The following is a 23778-nucleotide window of genomic DNA, read 5'->3' on the forward strand; positions in this document are numbered from 1 at the left end:
TACACAAAAACTATCTCCAAATGGATAAAAGACCCAAGCAGGAAACTCGAAACACTGAAATGGCTAGAGGAAAACATAATGACCTGAATGGCAAGATGTAAGGTGTAGTAGTGGTATGTATAGCTTGGCAGTAACCAGTACTGGGCTGTAATATTTTAAGAATCTTTTGAACAAGTGTGATCAACAGAACTAAAACAGGGCTGCTTCAGCCTAGTATTGGGCCTCTGCTGGGCATTCTTTGACTCTTGAAGGAAATATTGTCAGCCAAGATGACAAAATTTCATTTAAACCATATATGTATATTTATGCAATGCTTTTATGCATTATAGTTTTTGTTTTGTTTTGTTTTGGATTGATTTAGTTTAGTTTGGTTTTTTAAGACAGGGTTTCTTTGTGTTAAACCTCTAGCTGTCCTGAAACTCACTTTGTAGACCAAGCTAGCCTCGAGCTCACCAAGATCGCCTGCCTTTGCCTCCCAAGTGCTGGAATTAAAGGCATAGACCACTACCACCTGGCACATTAGAATTTTTTAAAGGTTAATGCTAAGATGCATATGGGTTTTTAACCTTCCTCCATTCTTCTTTAGTAGGACTTTATAAGAATCAACTCATAAAGAGCAAAATCATGTGTAGGACTGGAAACCTAGCCAGTTACTCAGGACTAGTGAAGTCATGGATTTTGGAGGAGAACCTACACCCACAAATATGCTGAACTAGAATAACACCTAATTAATTCTAAATATTTGTCCTCATGCACATAGGTAAGCATAATCCTTACTCCTCATTAAGGAAACCTGTCTTTGCAACAGAAAAGGAGGGGACAGAAAGACAGTAAGAGCCAGAGGATCAGGGATTTTGCTATGATACATACAGTATCTCCTAGGAATGTCAGAAGCTACACCCATAAAGTCTCACCAATTTGACTGCCTAAGCCTGAACTGACCAATAGGTGTGGTGAAGTGGACATGGATTACATCCTAAATATCTGACCTTATATGCAGAGATAAGTGTAGTCCTCACCCCTCATCCAGGAAACATCATTTTCCAACAGAAAAATACCTCTGCAGAAAACCACAACCAGTCCAAAGGCAGAGCTGTGGAGTTCAGTCCCAATGGATAAATCTACAACACATCTCCTGCACCTAAGGCACAGGGAGCACTGTGCTGAAGGGTTGGAGAGTCAGGAACAAGAGAATCAGGGAGTTCATTGTGAGATCGTATCTCTTAGTAATATCAGCAACTACACTCATAAACTCTCACCAGCAAGACTGCTAAACAAAGATAGCAACAATAGAGATGCTAAAGTGGGGATGTGGACAGGAGATCTCAACCCTACACAAAGAACTGCAGGTAACTAAGGAATGCTAAGAGTGGGAGAAAAAGTCTTCTCCAGGGAAGAGTACACCCATTGGTTATCCAACACCAAATGGTCAGCCTTGAAATAACATACAGACTTAGTAGGATATGTGTGTGTGTGTGTGCATATATATGTAGTTACATATATCTGTATATAATTACATATATTTAATAACAATAAAAAATAAAAACAGAGGCTATGGATTTGCAAGAGTGGAGGGGTAAATAGGAAGGTTTAATGGAGAAAGGGGGGCTGGAAAAATGGCTCAGAGGTTAAGAACACTGGCTGCTTTTCCAGGGGTCCTGAGTTTAATTCCCAGCAACCACATGGTGGCTCACAAACATCTATAATGAGATCTGGGGCCCTCTATTGAAATGCAGGCACAACACTATACATAATAAATCTTTCTTTAAAAAGTGGAGGAAAGGGGAGAAATGTTGCAATCATGTTGTAATTATAATTTCAAAAAATAAATAAAATAAAAAGGTTTCATTGTCTTAATCTCACAATAAAGGTATCATTGAAAGCAAAAAGTGAATAATATAAAACAGTAATGTGAAATGTTTTATTTTCATGCTTCTTTTGTCATAAATTTACTTAGTCTATAATTATAAAAATTAAACTGAATAATTTGTAGTACTTAAAAATTTCTATACCCTTTAAAACAAACGATTTGGAAATATACAGTTAGGAGTGTAGTCATCTCACCAAAACACTGTGCTGTTCTTCCTGAATTTCTCTATAGTTTGTCACTGTGAATTCTTTCCCTACACTGAAAACACTCAGAAAACTTATCTTAAAAAGTTCTCTAATATCTATCTTATTAGTTTGTACTAATTCTTTTTTTGCTCATTTTAATAATTATTAATAAAAATTTTCTCCTTAGCTTATCTACCATCTCCTTGAGAAATTATTTTAAAAGGTTTATTTTATTTACTGAACTTTAATAATGAAATGATAGAAAACATATGTGTCAAAATCTGTAATAAAATAAACTTTTATTTTTATTTTTATTTTTTTGGTTTTTCAAGACAGGGTTTCTCTGTGGCTTTGGAGGCTGTCCTGGAGCTCACTTTGTAGACCAGGCTGGCCTCGAACTCACAGAGATCCGCCTGCCTCTGCCTCACGAGTGCTGGGATTAAAGGCGTGCGCCACCAACGCTCGGCTTAAAACAAACTTTTAATTACGTAGTGACTCAACTAAAACAAGAAATTCAATAATGAAAAACAAAAGAATCAAGATGTACATTGATGTTTGCTCACAGTTCTACTATGACTTGCCCAGAGCCCAACAGTTTCACAGACTTGACATTATAACGGCTTTGATGCTTCACATATGCTTGTTAGCACTCATGCAATACTTGAGATAGTGGCAGTACCTACCAGTTGACATAGTCAATCCAAAGCTTTAAGGAAAAATAAAAAGAAAAGTAGTATGAGAAATTCCTAATTGTGCAACAAATATTTCAAATTGTCATTTAAAAAAATTCAAAGGCCTTTTAGTTTAAAAAAAAAAAGCAGGAATTACCAAGAAGCCCCTGGTGATTTTCTGAATTCTTTACTTGTATTTATACCAAACTTCTTAATTCTCATATTAAATCTCTGAAAATATATAAATGAAATATCATGTAAGTTTAAGAAAATATGCCAGTAAAAGCAAAAACAAAACACCAAAAAAAAAAACTTAGAGCAGAGACCGTCTAATAATAACTCTCAGAAGAAAATAACAGGTGGCATAATCATGAATAATGTCTGGCTTCACACAGCTACATATCTTGACCAGAGCACTAAGCAAGGACACATGGAAGTTTCAGACATAAGGGATTCAGACAAATATATGGGATTTACAGAAGCAGAAATAACAGTGGTTCTCAACCTGTGGGTAGCAGCCCCTTTGGCAAACCTCTAACTCCAAAAATATTTACATTATGATTAATAACTGTAGAAAATTACAGCTATGAAGTAGCATCAATACAATTTTATGATGGGGTCACAACAACATGAGGAACTATATTAAAGCACATCAACATTCGTAAGTTTGAGAACCACTGCCTTCCAGATCTTAAAAATTATTGGATAGAAAAAGTGAGAAAAACCCTGGTTCCAAAAGCAGACAGATAAACTCACTAATGTTAATTGTGATGCAGTTAACAGTAAGAACCTATTGTGCCATGTCTTACCATGGGGTTAAATGTTTGATGCATTTCTTCATTCTATATTTACATTTTAATACTGATATTTAAAATTTCAACAAACTTATGAGTTTATTATCTCCATTTTACAGACAAGGAAGAAACTCAAGTCTTATTAAGTTATATCAAACCCACCTTATGAGATGCTATGATTAAAATACTGACTCTTATATACACTTACTTGAAAAGAATATTTGCTACAATGCTAATTTATGATTATTGTACAGGCTCACAGAAAAAAAACCTCAGATGTACCGAAATTGTGTTAGGGTAAGGACTTTGATGATGCTTTTCCTTGCGGATTGTAATTTTTTCTGCCTATTCTAATATAAATAACAGCTACCAAACACTTAAGTTGATCAGAAAGATGAATGGAAAGTGTGAAGTTGAAAAAGAAATTACGATAATGATTTCAAGATAATAGAGTATAAAGGAAAAGAGGCAAAGTGGGTCAGAGTCAAAAGGGAATGACACGATAGGAAAACGCAACACCAGTAGACTCATACACAAGACGGCTAGAAAAGACAACAACAAAATCAGGCACATGTGTGTTTACTTGTGTGTGCACACACGTGCACACAGTGCACACATATATGCATCAACACATACATACAAACATATACTCAAACATTTGTACCACAGAAAAAAGTTTCAAAATTATTACATGAATGAAGTTGCCATGCACTTTTGAAGAGCCTCAAAGACATCATAGATCAAAGAGAGGTCACTGTAAACCCTTCTATTATCCCATAAGTGCCAGTGCAATGGTCTAGGAAACCTATATAAAGACCATATAAAAAGTAATTACAGAAGAAAATTATAAAGAAGGTGACACAATGAAAGCACTTTGCAAACTCTGCATCAAATGATGTCACTACTGATATATAAAACAGTAACACTGATGTTAACCCAGAATGAGTATTGGCTTGTGAATTCTAAGTGGAGTGGTAACAGACAAAGCAAGAAGCTGAACAAAAGTTTTCATTAGAATGATATATTTCTAAGAAATATGACAGAGGCTAAATCTACTCCCTTGTTTCTATATTAAAACTATCAGTCAGGCAAGGTGATGCACTCCTATAATCCTATCATTCCAGAGTCTAGAGCAGAGACATCATGTGGATAAGCCTGAGCTATGTAGAAAGAACCTGTCTCCCATGCCCCCCAAGTTCAAACACAGAACAAATACACAAAATCGACATAATGATGATGCAGATGCATTATAAAATTCTTTAAATTCTTTGAGAGTCTGCAAGTGAAACCTGCATGACCATGTGAAAAGTAGTTCACCCTTATTCTAAAAAATCTGGCAGCGGATTATTTGTAATACCCAGAACCTGGAAGCAACCTAGATGCCCCTCAGTTGAAGAGCAGATAGAGAAAATGTGGTACATTTACACAATGGAGTACTACTCATCAGAAAAAACAAAAAACAATGGAATCTTGAAATTCCAAGGCAAATGGATGGCACTAGAAGAAACCATCCTGAGTGTGGCAACTCAGTCACAAAAAGACAAACATGGTATTTATTCACTCATATATGGATTTTAGACATGATCAGGGGAGTGCCAGCCTACAATCCCACCACCAGAGAGTCTGGGAAACAGGGAGGACACGAAGAGAGATATTCATGGTACTCTGGAGAAGGGGAATGGGACATGATCTCCTGAGGGGATTGGGAACATGGCGGGGAGGGGAAGGGAGAGGAAGCTGGGAGAAAGAGAGGGGGAGAAGAGGAGAGGAGAGGATGATATGGGGGAGGAGGAAGGTTGAGTAAGGGGAAGAATAGAGGAGAGCAGGATGAGAGATACCATAATAGAGGGAATCACTATAGGTTTGAGAAGAGATCTGGCACTAGGAAGATTTTCAGAGATCTACAAGAATGACACCGACTGTCAATCTAAGCATAATGGTGAGGTTACCTTACATGTCCTTCCCTGATAATGAGATTGATGACTACCTTGTATGCCATCCTAGAGCCCTCATCCAGTGGCTGATGGAAGCAGAAGCAGACACCCATAGCTAAATACTGAATTGAACTCCTGGAAACCAGTTGTAGAGAGGGAGGAGTGATGAGCAAAGGGGTCATGACCAGGCAGGTGAAACCCACAGAAACAGCTGACCTGAACAAGGGGGAGCTCATGGACCCCAGACTGATGACTGAGAGTCCATCATGGGCTGATCCAGATGCCCTGAATGTGGGTGTCAGGGAGGAGGCCTCAGCAATCTCTGGGACCTCAGTAGAAGATCAGTATTTATCCCTGACATACATATGGATTTTGGTAGCCCATTCCACATGGAGGGTTGCTCTCTCAGCCTGGACACATGGGGGAGGCCCTAGGCCCTGCCCTGGATGATATGACAGACTTTGGAGATGCCCCATGGAGGGCCTCACCCTCTCTGGGGAGCATAGTCCCTATTCATTCTAAAACTCAATCTATGATATTGTATGGAGTCATTGTGGCTTTCTTTCACGTACATGGGTACCTCTGCCACTAAATCAGGGCTTAGCTGACAGGAGTACCCATGGTTATAGCTGTGGGTAGTTAAAAACCATAGGCATATCTCAGGGATTTGTGGATTTGGCTACACACTATTCTAGTACAGCAAATAGCCCAATGAATATAGTTCCATGAACATTCTAGTCTTTCAGAGCACATGATGTTTTGTTTGTACTGTAGTCTATTAAGTTAGAATAGCATGATGGTTAATTTGATCACCTTGGATTTTAAAAACTCCAATAAGCTGTTAAAATGGATTTTAACACGCACAAGTCAGCACTCAGCAGCAGTGCACATATTTAACAATAAAAACCATAACCAGAAGCAATGCATCTGTGAGATAGACACACAGTGCGATGCAATAGGTTGGGAAATGTGGAAGGAATGGTCTCTGTGTTAGTAAATGTCATGAGGACAACTGAGAACTAGTTATATACAGCATAAAATGGGACATGTTTGATTATAGAAGCATACACAAAGAAATTCCACATTAGTTCACTTCTTCAAAGTGACAGTGTTGGAGTTACGGTGCTGCTCCCTGGACATAGTGCTATTCTGGACCGACTACACAGGGCCACACTGACTTAACATACTGTCACCTGTGGGGAGCCGCCCCCACATTCTCCGTTACAAGATGGCGCCGACATCTGCTGTCAGTTGGAGTTAACCGTTAGAAGATGGCGCTGACATCTGCTGTCAGTTGGAGTTAACCGTTTAAGCTGTGCCTCTCCCGTGGCGTCATCTGGGGTGATGTGCAAACCACCAATCCCGGCTCTACACGTCTCACTCGGAGCTCCTAGGCTTATATAAGGGGCTGGGTTTCTTAGCTTGGGGTCTCCCTCTAAGAAGCTGATCATCTATCTCTCAAGAGATGTCCCGCGCTACCGTCTCGCCAGCAAGAACGACGCAGAACACTCGGATCCTTCTGCAGTAAAGCTTTAATGCATCTTGAGAGGGAGAGCATAAGCTTACAGAGTGGAGACCCGGGGAGCGAAAAGCCCAACCCTTATATAGCTCAGCAGTCCCCGCCTCGGACGTGTCATCTCCTGACTGGCTCCTGCTCGTCAGCCCATATGACGCCACGGGAGAGGCAGAGAGTAAGGGATAGAAAAGTAGCAGGCACGTGCGCACCAAGGTTGTTTACTCCAACTGACAACGGATGTCGGCGCCATCTTGTAACGGAGAATGTGGGGGCGGCTCCCCACAGTCACCTTTCCTGGTGACCACTGCTTATTTCCTGTCTTTACAAAAGCACTGGGCTTTGTGATATTTCCCACTAATGACACTGTCTCTACTGTGGAACCTGAACATGGTCACCTCCACGGTCTAGGTTCTCTAACAAACTGAAAAGTCAGCAAAACTATGAGGATAAGGAGTAAATCTCAGTGACACTGATGTAAAGGACTTCTATGTGTTTTTTTTTTTTCTGCTTCAGTGATGGTCAAAGCCAAGGTACGCTAGTAGGCAAGCTGTCTAATCATAGGATGTGGCCAGCCTGTCAACTCAGGATGTCTTTATTAAACCTCAAAACACGAATATACCTGCAAACCATCAATCAATGAAAAGAGTTGCAGAAAAATAGTATATTTATATATTTATATTTATACAAAGTTTGTGAATGGTGTGTGTGTGTGTGTGTGTGCTCGCGCGTGCACGCACACATGTGTGAATCTACCTAATAACAATATAGATAAGGGTGGAGGTATAGTTTGGTGGCAGAATGCTTCACTAGCATGCGCAAGACCTGAGTTCAATCACCAGAATTGTAAATAAGATCTGTGGCTAGTGAATCTTACTTGACCTGCTGTGAGCATCAAAACGTCAGGAAACACATAGGCAAGAAGGATATAAATCAGTTGTAGAATTGCTGTTAGCTCACAGGGCAGGCAGTAAAGTAAAATAGGAAGGAGAGGGGGCAATTTAGATATACATATGTCTTTTCTTTTCAAAGAACTAGTTGCAAGACACAGATTTGTGCAAATGTAGGTCAGGATTCAGCACCATGGTAGTGAGAGGGCCTGGTCCCAAGGCTCTGCAGTTCTGATGATCTCACATGTGAGGACAGGCTATCCTTGGGTTCAAGGAGAGCATAGAAATACTGACTACACCTGTGCATTGAGCACAGCTGCCTTGTATTTTGTGTATGTCTGAACTAGACAAAAATGGCGTTCAGAAGACTTGCCAGCAGATGCACATGCGTGCCAATCAGTGAGTGCTAAGTGACATCACTTGTAACATTTGTGTGTATACATACATATACATACATATATATGTATATATATATACAGAGAGAGAGAGAGAGAGAGAGAGAGAGAGAGAGAGGTAGAGGGGCAGAGGCTGTTCCCATTGCGACACAGAAAACACTTAGAAATACATACACACATGAAAGTGAGGAAACCATGAAAACTCATACATCAATAGCTAAGTCTTATAGAACTTTAAAATAGTGATTAAAAACACATGGTGTTTTGTTACCAAATTCCTGAAGTTTGACACATTACATTACTTAATTAAATTAATTCTAACCTCTTCATCTGTCATTGATGTGATACTCCTGAGGGACACTTTATGAGATGTTCTTACACTATAAAAAATGGAAAGTAGCATTAATTCAGATGACATTTAGAATAGTAATAATTAAGATTACTATTTTAAGTATTATAAGCAAATGACATCATAAAAAGAGAACAAACTAGGGAGCACAAGGACATTTTTATTAAAATCTGAGATAAAAACAAGGGAGGCAAACTGTACATCTTGGAGACCATCAGGAGGGAAGATGGAGGAGAGAAAAGGGGAAAGCGCATTTTGAGTTTGGATTCATGAAAGCTGCACCTTGTTAGTTGGCGAGAAGCTGGACTGAGAGTAGGGAGCTTCACAATTGTAATGAGGAAGCCCAGGGTGCCAGGGAAAAGCAGCAGAGACTTTTGGTCAGAACACAAAAGGAAAAGAGACATGAAGAAGGAAAGGAAAAGAACTCAGGAAACTGGGCAGGCTGGGCAGGACCGTGGGACAGACAGACTCTCAGCAGCTACATGGTGGAGAGCATTGGGGAAGGGTAACTGTCACTGCTGGGATGGGCATTGGGGAAGGGTAACTGTCACTGCTGGGATGGGCATTGGGGAAGGGTTACTGTCACTGCTGGGATGGGCATTGGGGAAGGGTAACTGTCACTGCTGGGATGGGCATTGGGGAAGGGTTACTGTCACTGCTGGGATGGGCATTGGGGAAGGGTTACTGTCACTGCTGGGATGGGCATTGGGGAAGGGTTACTGTCACTGCTGGGATGGGCATTGGGGAAGGGTTACTGTCACTACTGGGATGGGCCTTCCTAGTGTCAGCACGTTTTCAGGTGAATCTGCTTTCCTGAGGGGTTGTCTCCTGACCAGGTGATTGGCATGCCCAGCTGAATTAACTCTTCAGGAATGAGCCAATACTATGTAATGTTCTAGTCTTTTATTATCGATTTTTCTTTATTCTTGAAAATTTCATACATGTATACAACTAAATACGACTATCTCCACCCTCCTTTCCCTCCTACAATTCTCTCTGTACCCGGCAAAATGCCTTCTTCTAACTTCATGTCTCCTTTCTTTTTGTATAATCCGGTAGTCCGATTAATGCTGTCTGTTTATGTATGTGCAGAGTCTAACCTTCAGAGCCGACCAGGGCATCATGCCTCCACCTGGGACCAGAAGTAGAACTCACACCCCATTCCTCTGAGGAGGAAGCAGGAGTTCTCCCTTAATGGCTTCAAAGCCTATCCCCATCCCCGCCCCCTGCCCCAGATGGTTATTTTAAATTCTAAGGACCTGCAAAGCCCAATGCTTCCCTTACTACTGTTGTCAGAGAGAAAGAGGAGGTGGTGTTCAAAGCTGATCAGGATGTCTGGATTCATCCTCAACAGCCTCCAGACTACTAGTTCTGTCTAGCTACAACATACTCTAGAGAGAGACGTAAGAAAGAAAGGGGCTTATTTCAGAAAAGTAGAGCAATTTAGTGTGCTAAACTTCAAGTACAGGAGAAAAAGCGTATTGGAACTGAGGCCAAAAATGCACACAGAAGCCAGCTTCACAGACATAAGGAAATTTTCTGTTCCAATTAAGGATTATCACCAAGAATAATCAGATTAGACTTTCCTTGGCAGAAATATGGGATATGGTCAAGAAGTGGGTCAGATTAGGAGAAAAGAATTTATGTTAGGGAGGTGTTCAGTGGATCGAGAGTGGAAGAGATTAGAATTCAGACGGGGAAGTGGCAGGTGCTTTGGAAGCAAGCACTGGTGATCTGGGAGATTCTAAGATGGCCCCCACTTCTTCAATAATCGTACTTGTATGTTCACAGGTACATTTGAACTGAAGGCATACATACCTACATTGAATAAAGGCGCCAGTAGAAAAATGTGGGCAACATAGAAAATTAAGCACACAGAAAGTGTGTATGAGAGACGAGATGGGAGAAGCTGGGGGAAAGTGTGGATGTCTGATTGTTCACATTCTCATTGCTGTGTCAAATTAGCTAGTGAACAGTAAGCTGTCTGTGAATGTTAGCTATCACATTATCCCAAATTATCCAAAAGCATCAGTTCCTTCTCTCCCTCTTTATTTTCATTTATTTATGAGTTTTAGATAAGTATGTATTTGCCCTACAAAATGAAATGTAGAAAAATTATCCATCCCATGTAAATGTTGGAGTGATAATCTTCAGGTCTGTTTTAGAAATGTATGTCACCCACAACTGGGGTACTATGTTTTGAAAATGTATGAGAAGAAAAAGATAGAGAAAATCTTAAATGTTTGAAATTGCCTGAAATGAACCTTTAAAATGTTTTTTTCTATTTTACTTGACGATAAGCACACTGAAATATCCTATTCCAAAGCTGATTTTTCAGAATATACATACACTTGTAACCACATATGGGTTTCTCCTTCTGACTTAAAGTCAACTGTAATGCATCATCATGTTTGTAATGCACCATCATGTTCCTGTATCTAACTATGAAGGTGGAATATGATCCTGAAACACTACATGAGTGACTTTTCTAAAAGTAAGTTGGTGTTACACTTAGGTGCACAATGACATATTCTGCATCGTAAGACAAATGCTTTGCCTTTTCAACGTACCTTCCCTTGAAAAAGAGATGTACAGAGGGAACAGATGTGAACTGTCGGTCACTGCACATGTCCTGGGTGTTCTCCTAGTCTCTGTGTTTCATCTCATGTGGTCTTTACATACTGTGAAGTAAATATTACCTCTAGCACACCTAGTAGTGAATAAAGCTGAGAGTGAACCCAAAAGCTGTCCACCTCTGAGACCCAGAGTCTTGCAGCAGACTCCATTACTGACTCTAGAATGCCAGGACCTATTGTATTTGCTGTGTATTTGATTAAAGTTATACATTTTGTAGGATGGCATGCATCTCACTGACTTATCGTGTGCTTCTTTGGACCCATCTTCACTGAGAGCTTCTGTTTCTTCCTCCTTCAGAGAAGAGAGACACACAGTGTGAATGAGGATCAGTCAGAGGCACCGGGAAGGAAGTAGCTTCTTGCAAAGAGCAACAGTACACCACAACTTGCCTAAAACTCAGGCATTAGACATGAGCCGATAAATCAATTCCTTTAAAAATTCAAATGTCTTACACACTCACTAAATTTTCTCCTTAGGCATCTTAGTAGCATTTGTGTTGACAAAGATCACATCTGTCTGACTTGTTCTACTTTAACCCTTAACCTTAGTCAACCAGATTAATGGAAAAGGAAGTATAGCTCTAGGTCAGAAGGGAACAAATAACAACATCTGGAATAGCTAGACCCATCTGGAATGCAGGAGAAAGTATGACGTGCAAACAGAAAGAAAAAACAATAGCACAAAGGAGGAAAACCACATACATGTTCTGCATCAGACAAACATCAGAATCAAGATAAATTTAAATAAACTCCACACATCTTTTTATCAAAGTATGACAGAATCTTAACATACTTGTTAAATGGAGCCAATGTCATCCCTAAAGTCATCAACATGCTACTGGCAGGTATGGGGCCGGTGTCATCTGTGAAGTCATTAGCATATGCTACTGGCAGGTGTCAGATGAGAAAATAAGAGATGCTTCAAACCTTTAATAGAATCTCAGCTTAGAAATGTGTTTATACCTCAAAAACATCGGACTCTTCTTCCAGTTCTTCTAAAGAGGCGTCTTCTTCTATGTTGAGAGAACATAATGAACATGATATGACTGAAGTACTGAAATGGAATTGTAGCAGACTCCCCACCCCATTCTGATTCAGGTCACACTTCTGGCCTGTCCTTTCCCTGCTCAGGCAGTGGAAAATCTTGGCTTGAGATCCAAGATTTCCCGTGACTGTCTCCCTAAGGGGCATGAGGATCTAGAGAAGCACTGGGGGAGAAAGGAAGCAGAGGGTCCCACAAACATGCATATCTATCGACTGTCTTCGGGTTGGGTGTCTGTCAGTTGAGAGGTAAAGTCACACAGAGATGGTAAGTTGCAAACTTAGTGTTGTTAACTCAATCACCCAATGAATGAGAAGCACTTGTGTGAGTACACAAACATTATGGCAATGCTAAAGGAAAAAATGAAGGCACCAGGGAATTTTGATCAGTTAGGAGTATCTGACACCAGGGCTAGGATATGAACCAGTACGGAATCCTAGAAAATGCCATCCTGGCAATCTGTCCCTAAGTAGGTCCCTCCACTCTTGATTCTCCTACAGCTCACATCCCCCTACCCAGACTTTCACTTTTCTTTTCTCTGTATTTTGTTATCTTTTCTTTCCTTTGCTATTGAATATGAGTATTTCCAAATATATTACTGTTTTGTTTTGTTTGCTTGTTTATTGAGACAAAGCCTCTCTAAGTAACCAAGGCTGTCCTGGAACTCACTGTATTGACCAGGCTAGCCTCAAACTGCCTGCTCCTGTCTCTTTAAGTGCTAAGATTAAAGACATATGATACAATCACTGACTATGTTACCGGTTTTGACATCATTTTATTTGTTCTCTAGTTGTAACCCTCTGCATATTTTTTTAAATAGTATTCAAGCTACCTTTTCTTTCAAAGTTTCTCTTTCAATCATTTTATTCTTTCAATTGTCCAGAATTCAGTACTCAAATATCTTAATATTAACCAAATTGTTATTAACCTAATAACATTCTAGTCTGGCCAGGCATGGTGGCGCATGCCTTTAATCCCAGCACTAGGGAGGCAGAGGCAGGCGGATCTCTGTGAGTTCAAGGCCAGCATGGTCTACAGAGCAAGTTCCAGGACAGCCTCCAAAACAATATAGAGAAATCCTGTCTTGAAAAACAAAACAACAACAAAATATTCTATTCTAAATTTCAATTGCCAATTCGTGGTCAAGAGGATGACTAAACATGGTCTTTAAATTCTTAAAATATGAATAAGGATTATAGGACAAGTATAAATTTTGTTGATATTTGAATTCATCATCATCATCATCATGCTTGCTGCTGAGGATCAAACTAGAGCCTTACAAATACTAGGTAAGCATTCTATTGTTGCAAGATATTTTATTATACTGTATAAAGATATGTCACTGTGATTGGTTTTTAAAAAAAAGCTAAATGGCCAATAGCTAGCTAGGTAGGAGGTATAGGCCGGACTTCTGGACAGATAGAGCTTGGGAAAGAAAAGGGGAGTAGCCAGTCCGACACAGAGGAAGCAAGACATGCAGGGGGAGAGGTAAAAGCCATGAGTCATGTGGTAGCATGGAGATTAATAGAAATGGGTTACTTTAAGTTGTAAGACCTAGTTAGAAACAAGTCTAAGTTAAGGCAAACATTGGTAATTAATAAGAAGTCCCTGTGTCACTTACTAGACTTCCTAGGGGAGGCCTTACCCTCCCAAGGAGCAGAAGGGAAGTGGGGGAGGGAATGGAGGGAGCGAGATGAAAGGAGGGAGGGAAAATGGGATTGGAATGTAAAAAATAAATATAAAAATTGTAAAAAAAAGTCTTTATGTCATTATTTGAGAGCTGGCTGGACAGAGAAAGACTTGTTACACTCTACATCTGGGCCACACCCTTAATCATACCTGGAATAAAGTATGAGAGGAAGTTTTAGAGACTAAAAAATTTCCTATTAGAAGGTTGTTTAACCATAAAATATTAATGTATTGTAATATACTGTGTATTATATATTTATGATGTTATATTTTTATACATACTATCTCCAAGGTATGATCATAATAACTATTATGTAATTAACAATGTTATTTTTTGTGATAATGATACTGATAGATTATAGCACAAGCTGGGCAATGGTGGTACACACCTTTAAACCCAGCACTCGGGAGGCAGAGGCAGGTGGATCTCTGTGAGTTCGAGGACAGCCTGGTCTACAAGAGCTAGTACCAGGACAGCCTTCAAAGCTACAGAGAAACCCTGTCTTGAGAAACCAAAACCAACCAACCAAACAACCAAACACAACCAAAAAGAAGAAGAGAGCACAAGCAGGCAGTGGTGGTGCACACCTTTAATTTAGTACTTGGGAGGCAGAGGCAGGCAGATTTCTGTGAGTTCAAGGCCAGCCTTGTCTACAGAGTGAGTTCCAGGACAGGCTCCAAAGCTACACAGAGAAACCCTGTCTCAAAAACAACAACAAAACAAACAAAGGAAACAACAACAACAAAAGAGCATAAAAGGAAAACTAAAAGTAGAAGCAGGATCACATAAATAAAATGTCATTGTCAGATGTGGACACAACAAAAGGAAGACTAGAGAATAGAATCTGAGAGGAAACAGGTGTGCAACTGATAAAGTTTTCAGCACCTACTCAGTGAGCTGAGTGAGCTCCAAGACTTTACTTGAGAAAGTAGAAAAATACCTTGTTGTAAACTTACCACCAAAAGATACATGCTAAGGAGATAAACATCCATTTTGGCTACCTGCTTTATGCAAAGCAATTTAATAAGAATAACCAAAATATTCCACATTAGAAAGAGACTAGAAATGTATTCTATGTAGAGTAGTATTAAGATGTCTGATCTAATTGTATTGATACCCCACTCAAAATGTAAGCAGGTCATGTTGGTAATCTCACCTAGTCCCTGGGGTGCTGAAGCAGGATTGTGAATGGGCCTGTGTTACACAAAGAGACCTTGTTAGAGAGGGAGGGAGGGAGGAAGGGAGGGAAAAGGTAGCTGTTCATCTGGAGAAAACTCTAGTTTATCATCTTTAGGTATGTGGTAAAATGTCCTACCTATAATCTACAAGTTTTTATATGACTAAGAAAATTAAATTGAAACACAAGGAAAAGGTGAAAAGAACTTTAAAGTAGATCATAAACACCTTACAAATGTTAAATGATTTCTATGTAGGAATACAAATTTGCTCTTGATATTAGGGAAAGACTTGAGATACACCTTTGGCAGCACAGCTTGTGTTTTTTTAACCAACTGGAATTCACCAGTATCTGTAGATGAAATGAAAGCAAGTTAAAAAAAAAAAAAAGAAACAGCTCTTTAAGAAATAACATGTTCTTAAGTTTTAAAGAAATGTAAATTCACTGAAGCAAACATACCATTTTCTTCCAAAAAAATGTTCAGTCCATTCACAATTTCTTGCCTGTTTCTTAACTTGTCTTTCATCTCTATGAGCTAAATTAGAAAGCACAATTAAGTTATCTAACAGAAAGTTCTTAAAAATCAAGGAAGTCTAGCTTTAATGATTAGTTGAATTGCCCATTATTATGTATTGAGCATCTCCATATAAATGCTACCCACAAAGTTGTATTTGGATATTTAAGTATCTTATAATCAGAGAACTATTGCATTTAAGTAACAGCTACAAAGTTTAGGTTGGCTTCCAAAAAATACCCAATATAAACCCAGATTAAAATTAAACATATTTTAAAGTGTGGTGTATGATGCGGCTTCCCTTAGGATGGTTAACTGTTCTAGGGATCTCTTATCATCATAAGTTAATGGGAGTGGGGGAGAGGCTTCTCCACTTACCTTACAACAGTACTTTCAGAACCAAAATGGAAAACCCTGCAGGTTGGTGAAGGCCTCATCAACTCTCATATGAATTTTGTTTCCACAGAGCCTTTAACCCTTTTTGTTTGATTCCCTCAAACTCTCCAAATTTTCAAACATAACTTCCCTAATAATTTGTGTGAAGTGTCCTCAATCTTATTTTGCACTTTAGCATTTCATGTTTAAAGTTTGTGTTGGCCTCTCACAGTCGGTAGAAACAAACTTTCTTCAGTCCTCCCAGGCCTGAGGCCGTTTCTCATCGAGGCATTGCTGATGGTGATCATCAGTGTCTGTCTGTACCGTTCCTTGCACTCACCACACACTGGCATACATTTTTGTTCCTATCCCCTAAACCCTTTTCTTCTTCTGCATGATTCCTATCAATCTTAAGAGTTGGTTCCATCACAGAGACAGCTGACCTGAACTCATGGGAGCTCATGGACTCTGGATTTACGGAGCCTACATGGAATCCACCAAGGCCCTCTGCATGTGTGTGACAGTTGCTTAGCTTGGTTTGACTGTGAGGCTCCTAGCAGTGAGATCATGACCTGTCCCTTCCACACTTAGTTGGCTTTTGGGAACCTGTTCCCCACGCTGGATAACTTGCCCACCCTTAATCCAGGGGGAGGAGCTTAGTCCTGCTTCAACTTAATGAGCCATGCTTTGTTCATGCCCATGGGAGACCCGCCCTTTTCTGAATGGAGACAATGCAGGAGGAATGGATAGGGAGGAGGGTAGATGGGAGGCAGGATGGGAGACAGGAGGAGAGGAGGGAGGGGAACTGTGGTCGGTGTGCAAAACAAAAAAATTAATTAATAAAAAAAAGTGTAGGTTAGATAATTTCTTCAATATATCTCTTTGCAGTGGACACCCTCTGTGCATGCACAACACACTCTATAACTCCACCAGAACACTAGCATCCATTATTCAACCTCTCTGGAGGTAAGGTATGCCTTCTCATTGCACATCGAGTGTGGCACAGGTGTCATTCAAACGAAAACTGAGAATCTGCTACGATTTTGAGTCATACTTGAGGACAGTGGAAATCTAGATCCTCTGGTAATTTAAAAATTTGTGAAAAGGTGATCTAATTCAGAGAGGAATGACTAATAATACAGTTAAATTTTGCTGGACAAAACAAACAAACAAACAGACAATTCCAGATCCCAATGAATGTTCAAGGTAGAGAGGATCACGTTACAGACTGTTAGAAATGATCCTGGACTTGGGAATCAGGTTCACAACTGAACTTCAGAACTTAGCAGATGGCCGTGTACCACAGCAGTGAGACCATCCTAGACAGTGTACTTCAATGGTTCAACAACAACAACAACAAAATTTTTTTTAAATTACAGGTTTAAAGAAATGGATGCGAGCCGGGCAGTGGTGGCGCACGCCTTTAATCCCAGCACTCAGGAGGCAGAGGCAGGAGGATCTCTGTGAGTTCGAGGCCGGACTGGACCGATAGCCTCTGAAACAATACAGAGAAACCCTGTCTCATAAAAACAAAACAAACAAACAAAAAAAATGGATGCGACACAGTGTATCAAAAACTAAGACAAAGGGTTAAATAAATTGACTTGAGATCCTAAGGGTGTCTGTGTCACAGAATGAGACAGCACTTCCCCACAGGCAGCATTCCCATCAGGCAAGTTGTTATAAATTAAGTTTTGGTCTTATCCCATTCGCCTATCCCCCTAGCCTCATTTGGAACTCTGAATATGATGCCTAGTGATTTATTTTTAAAAGCCCATCACATGAAGCCCAATTTTGATGAGTACCAATACAAGATTTTAAAGTTACAGTAAAAACCTGTGACCCCAAATCAATTAAACAGAGAAACCAAAAAGCGGTGGTGTAAGAGTTCACAGTGAGCTGTTGGCTTGTTAGCATTTCTGAACACAGTGAAGAGTTTGCAGTATACACACACACACTAGCAGTGTAGTGGGAACCAAATCCAGGGTCTGACATGCTCTGAGCTGTATCCATAGCTGCACCCCTCCTTCCTCTGTTTTAAACTTTTGAGACAAGGATCTTGCTAATTTGCCCAGACTGGCCTTGAACTTGCTTTGTATCCAGCCAGGCCTTGGGTTTCCAACCTTTGTGCCTCCTCCTATTGAATAACTGGGGTTACAGGTCTGGTAGCCCAGGCCCAGTTTAAAGCTAACTTTTGATTTTTCATGGTAATGCATGTAGAAAATTGTTGACAATCTCAAGTATTTTCATTTGGCTCTGCAGTAAAAGTGAGTATTTTCTGTTAACACCTTTCTTTGCTTCACTAATGATAAGATCATCAGGACAAATGGAGTCTGTACTCAAGTCTCTTAACAACCATCTGCTTCCATCTCATGTGTACGTGGCTAGATAGCATCTCAAATCCTTGACTCCATGAATGCTCTTTCCTTGGGTATCTAATTCCTTTTGTTGGAGGGGATGGGCATGCCGGGGATCCAGTCTTGTCTTGATTATTTGTGCATGCTGGGTGAATGCTCTACACTGAACCCCCTCTTGTTTTAATATCGGGGTAAGTTAGGCAGCAGTTTGTCTCACCAGCATTTTCCTTTGCAGTTGGAACTGTCAAGAGTTAACCTATTTTGTATGTGTTAACCCTAACCTGAATTTAGTTAAGGTCTCTCACTCCCCTTGTCTACATTTCAAGAGACTGGAGGGATCTTGCAAAAAAAAAATGATGAAATAAAAAGGGAAAAATTGTTTATGCTTTTAGTTTAAAAATATAGGCTGTAGAAGTATGGGTTCCAGTAACTGCAACCGAAACCACAAAATTTATATAAAACCACAACTAGATAATCTAGGAGAACAATTTGTCCATCTGAATTTGGACCCAACACTTTTCATTATGTAAATAACCTAAACACGCTATAGACGTCTCTACGCCACTGCTGGCTTCTGCTCTGGCAAAGTATTTGTACAAAAGGGACCCACAGGCCTGCGTGTGGGTGTCAACACCATAGCGGAAGTGGCATCCCTATAAGTAACACATTGGGTACCAACGGTGCTCTGGTAAAATGACATTTAAAAGGCTCCCCTTTCTCTAGCTGAGGACACAAAAGCCTAGATAAGGAATGAGTACTTTAGGGCCTTTCTCTCTGGATCTCTCCACTCTGTCCTTACCTCCCTAGCTCCCAGTCTCCCAGCCTGCAACCGTTACCTCCATCCGGGGAGCCAGGGCCTCTCCGTTGCTGCCTGCTCCAGCCATGTTGTCCAAGGCTCGCGGGTGCTGATGGGACTGAGGCAGGGCTAGTGGGGGCAGGGATGGGGGGTAGCTTTTGGAAGATAGGGAACATCCAACAGAGCCAAGAACCCAGAACAACGAAACTTGGATGATCCTAAGAAATCCATGAGAAAAGCAGGCAGTTAGTTCACCTCCCTGCTGCTCCAAAGTCAGAAAAATGTCCTGGACACGCCGAGTTCATTGCTGAAAGAAGCATTCGCCACAGTGGCGCCCCTATTGCACACCCGTAAGGCCGCTTTAGACCCCTTTTCATGTTATCTGTTAGGAACGCTTCGTCTCGGAATTAGTGTTGACTGTATGTGCAATCCTAAACTGATGCTCAAATGAACTAATACAAAAACGCGTTTCTCTGACTCCACTATGGTAGGACCAATCTGACTTCTTGAGAAAGGAATCCACGTTTTGTTTAGGGCTGGTGTGCATGTATGATACACCTTCCTCCTGGTTTTTGGTGAGCTGTCACCCCTCAGTTTGTCCAATTAAAAAGCATTAACTCGGCTTGGACGATGACTCTAGGGTGTGCAAGGAACGAGAATGTAAGTTCAGACCCCCAGCATCCCTGCCTCAACACACAACATGGAAAGAAAAGCTGGGTTGGCAGCAATGGCCAGACAGTCTGGCAGAAAGACCAATGAGATCAAGGTTCAGTAAGATACCCTGTTGACAGACATCAATTCAGGAAGTAATATTGCAGAAGACTGCTCTCCGATACCCTCCTCTGCATGTAGGTGAATCCATACCGACCTGCACACATACACATACACACACACACACACACACACACACACACACACACACACACACACACACACACGATGCCCCAAATTTACTAAGTGAGTTAGAAAGGTATGGGAAAGAGCTGTATTTGGGTCATTGGAAACGTAAGTTTGGTGGGGAAACAGACTGAGCAACAGGTATTGTAATTTGTATGTAAACACAAATATTAAGAGTTTATACATGACTCATGAGAACTGTAGATGGTGTGTGGAAACACCACACATACTATAACATACCTTTAGATTAGATGCCAAATGTAATCATTAATTTTTGGTAAAGTATCAGAATACTGACCTGGTTTGTAAAGGAATACATGTGAATAAAAAAAAAATACAGACTGTAACCTATTTTTTGTGTTAAAAATGTTGATTTTCCCATGTATATTCTCTGACAAAATCTGACCTTAAAGCTAAAATATTGTCATATTGGAGAGGCAGCACTGCCTTGTCATGTTCTCAGTCCCTTCCTCTCCAGCCTACTTTGAAACTGTACTGAAAACTCCTTCGATGTGCCAGCTGAGTTGTACATTCTCTGTAACCAGTAACCTTGTAAGTCAGGCACCCATCAGCACACCCATCCTCTGCTGTGCAGCCTACAACTTATTATTACCTCGAATGCTGGATACAAAGACAAAATCAACACTGCATATTATTTATTTATATATTTTACAATTTAAAAAATTTCCAGTATACAAATAATCCAGTAAATCCTCATTTATAAAATAATCATTTTGATAGATGATAATAAAATATGGTTTAAAACCCACATTAATTTCAACAGTAACTAATTGTTATAAGTTTAATCATGAAGTTTCTGGAAGATGGGTTAAATGGTGAAAAAAAGGGCGGCCGTGAACACACCCTTTAATGTCATTCCCAAACTGGTGCTTCATTCTACAGATAAGATCCCGGATGTCCTCTCTTGGTAAGTACATGGGTAGTTGTCTTGCCAGTCGGACTGCTTCTCCCTGCGAGAAGACAAGTGACACATTTCATTATGATAGACCCCAAAGTAAAAACACATTCTGGCAAGAGAAAAACTGATATTCATTCACCTAAAACTACTTATTAGGAACCAACAATGCTGTAAATTCTGGAGATACAGTAGTAGGCAACTGGACACAAGATTTTTCTCATGGGATTTATATTTTAATGCAGAGAAACGAAAAACCGATGAGACAAAAAACTGAATAAACAGCATACACACAACTAACTTAACAATAGCAGTGACTGGGTAAACAGGAAACCTTACTCAGAGAGATGACATTTAGGCTTTTCAAGTAGCATGCAAATGCCATGAGCAAAGTAATGCATTTCGGAGAATGGGATGTTCTGTTTGGGTGTGGCACAGAGAGGAGCAGACAAGACAGAAGTTGAGCAGGGACCCGGTCACCCTCCAGGACTGGAGGGCTGGAGTTTATTTGGATACACAGGAAAGGAACAACGGATTACACAGAGCCTGGCAAGCGTTTCGCATGCCATGGGAAATGGTGTTTGAGGCTAACAATCACTGTGATGCTGGTGAGAGCTGTGGCTTCGGTGACAAGAGCTGCTATGGTATCTGCCTTATAGGTGGTTGGCAGACTGGTTATGAGGCCTGTCCGAATCAAAGGGGATGTCCTCAGGTTTGGCACAGGAATGCTGTTTCTGATACAGGAAAAAGAAGGGCTTAGGGAATAAGAATCATAAACTAGGCTAGTTCTTTTAGTATTAAAAAAAAATCCTGCACCTCAGAGTTGCTGCATTGCAGCATTATTCTCTTTGGCTACAAGTCCATTGTCCTTCTAACCATTCCACCATAATCTGTCTTTCCTTCCCTTTCACCTTTAGCCTCTCTTACTCTCAGACTCACAAGCCTCCCTGGAACCTCTTTCCCTCCCCGAGGCTGAGTAGTGAATGAGGTACTCAGAATCCAACACTAGGGTCGACTTAAGTGAGTTTCTGGAGTACAGTGTGTTCGGTGTCTATCACTGATCCTTAGTCTCTGACCCTATCCAACTTGTTAATCCTTAGTGTAGGGTAAATTCTATCAGACAATACTGGAGTCATGCAACTGTTGTGGTCTGACCCAATACAAATGTCAGGTCTTAAGAGCCCTTGGTGACACCTGGGGATTGTGCTATTCTGCACAGACTGTCCTTTCTTTTATTGTAGCTATTTTCTTGGTTCCAGATCTATTACAGTACTGAAACACTCAAGTCTCCCTAGTCCTTCACTTGCAGCAGACAACATCTCTCCTTTCAACACATGCACCTTCTCATTCACCTGTACATTTGTAATCCAAAGTACTTGGGAGGTTGAGACAGGAAAACTGGTATGGGTTTGAGACCAGTCTGGGCTGCATAGTGAGGTACCAAACCAGACAAACAGACAAACACACACACACACACACACACACACACACACACACACACACACACACACACACACACGGACAAACACCCCCTCCCAATAAAAAACCAAAGCCAAAGGAAAAATTATTTTTTTCACTTGTTTTTTTGGCTCTTGGTTCAGAGACCATTATGCATGTCCTTTCTAACATTTCTCTGTCACACTGGAATATTTATCACCCCCTTTTGGTTTTTCCAAACAGTTTCTCTGTGTAGCCCTGGCTATCCCAGAATTCAATCTGTAGACCAGGCTGTTTCCCAAGTCCTATGACTAAAAATGTGTGCCTGGTCAGCTTCTTTTTTTAAAGAGCAATCCCATAACAATCACACCTCGTTATTCCAAGGTGGTTCAGATCAGCAAATCCATTTAAGTCTAGTCTCAACTGGTTTTTTCTCCATTACTTCTGAAACCTTATTTCTTGTCCACATGTTTTTTTTTTTTTTTTTTGGTTCCTAAGAAAAAGACTTCTTTGGAGTTCCCTGAAACTATCAGTGCTGAAGTGCCCTGCCAATGGGCTGGGAATTTCCACAAGACAAAGCTCCCAAGGGTTTTGTCAACAGAGCTGGTCTGAGTGTACTCTCCAGAGTCACGGGGATGGGCATGCCCTGTGTCTGAACACCATGAATAAGAAAAAGGATGTAAATAAAGTCAGGTTTGCTTTGAAAATAACAGCTGACCTTAACTTAGAACTTCAGTGACAAAAGTCACAGCCCTTAGTCTATACTTGGAGGGCTTAACCCTCTTATTTTTAAGACAAGGTATGTAGTCCTGGTTGACTGCAAGTCTGTGATCTGTGTGCCTCAGTAGCTTGAGTGCTGGGAGAGCAGACACGACATCAAGCCCTGCTTACTCTGAATAACGCACTTTTTAAACCTAATTTTGCAATTCTCATTTTGGGAGATGCAATAAAGTCTTAGCAAAGTAAAACTTCCATTTATTCAACAATTCAGCTCCATTTACTCAATTTAGATCTTTCTCTTCCTTTTGAAGAGTTCATGTTTAGAATCACAATACAATGTTTTAGACAAATAATATGATATAAAAGTTGAAAAATTTGGAGTCCATTCTGAGATTACATATGAAATTAATAGAAAACAATCCTATAATGTTTCATAAATAAAAGTGCCTAAAAACTGTATTACAAGATCTCTCAAAGCATTTATCACAGTCTATGCTATGAAGTATTTTAATTGAGTATTTTAAAATAGCAGTTTCTTTGTGAAAACAAACATTTTAGAATCTTCCCTTTTAGCCATTTAATACAGGGTTAAGTGGGTGACATAGCCCTTGAATCCAGCA

General features: G+C 40.3%; 2 protein-coding genes across 6 annotated transcripts in view; both read right to left on the bottom strand.

Annotated features, from left to right (window-relative positions):
- Positions 1-19320, bottom strand: part of LOC121142646 — a 36522-nt gene extending 17202 nt beyond the window's left edge. For 3 of the 5 annotated variants that reach the window (XM_040752776.1, XM_040752780.1, XM_040752779.1), the window contains exons 1-7: positions 19229-19320; positions 15606-15681; positions 12201-12250; positions 11447-11529; positions 8575-8632; positions 2884-2957; positions 2739-2761 (exon numbers count right to left, since the gene is read on the bottom strand). In XM_040752776.1, the coding sequence (XP_040608710.1) occupies positions 2739-2761; positions 2884-2957; positions 8575-8632; positions 11447-11529; positions 12201-12250; positions 15606-15681; positions 19229-19276 (412 nt within the window). In that variant the 5' untranslated portion in view covers positions 19277-19320. The remainder of the gene's footprint in view (positions 1-2738; positions 2762-2883; positions 2958-8574; positions 8633-11446; positions 11530-12200; positions 12251-15605; positions 15682-19228) is intronic. The other 2 variants (XM_040752777.1, XM_040752778.1) reach the window with 2 other exon arrangements.
- A 1406-nt stretch (positions 19321-20726) lies between these two features.
- Positions 20727-23778, bottom strand: part of Pms1 (PMS1 homolog 1, mismatch repair system component) — an 81687-nt gene continuing 78635 nt past the window's right edge. The window contains exon 13 of the mRNA XM_005084487.4: positions 20727-21056. Coding sequence (XP_005084544.1) covers positions 20892-21056 — 165 coding nt within the window. The 3' untranslated portion in view covers positions 20727-20891. The remainder of the gene's footprint in view (positions 21057-23778) is intronic.

The sequence above is a fragment of the Mesocricetus auratus genome, unplaced genomic scaffold (genome assembly GCF_017639785.1).
Source record: "Mesocricetus auratus isolate SY011 unplaced genomic scaffold, BCM_Maur_2.0 Super-Scaffold_100010, whole genome shotgun sequence".
NCBI lineage: Eukaryota > Metazoa > Chordata > Mammalia > Rodentia > Cricetidae > Mesocricetus > Mesocricetus auratus.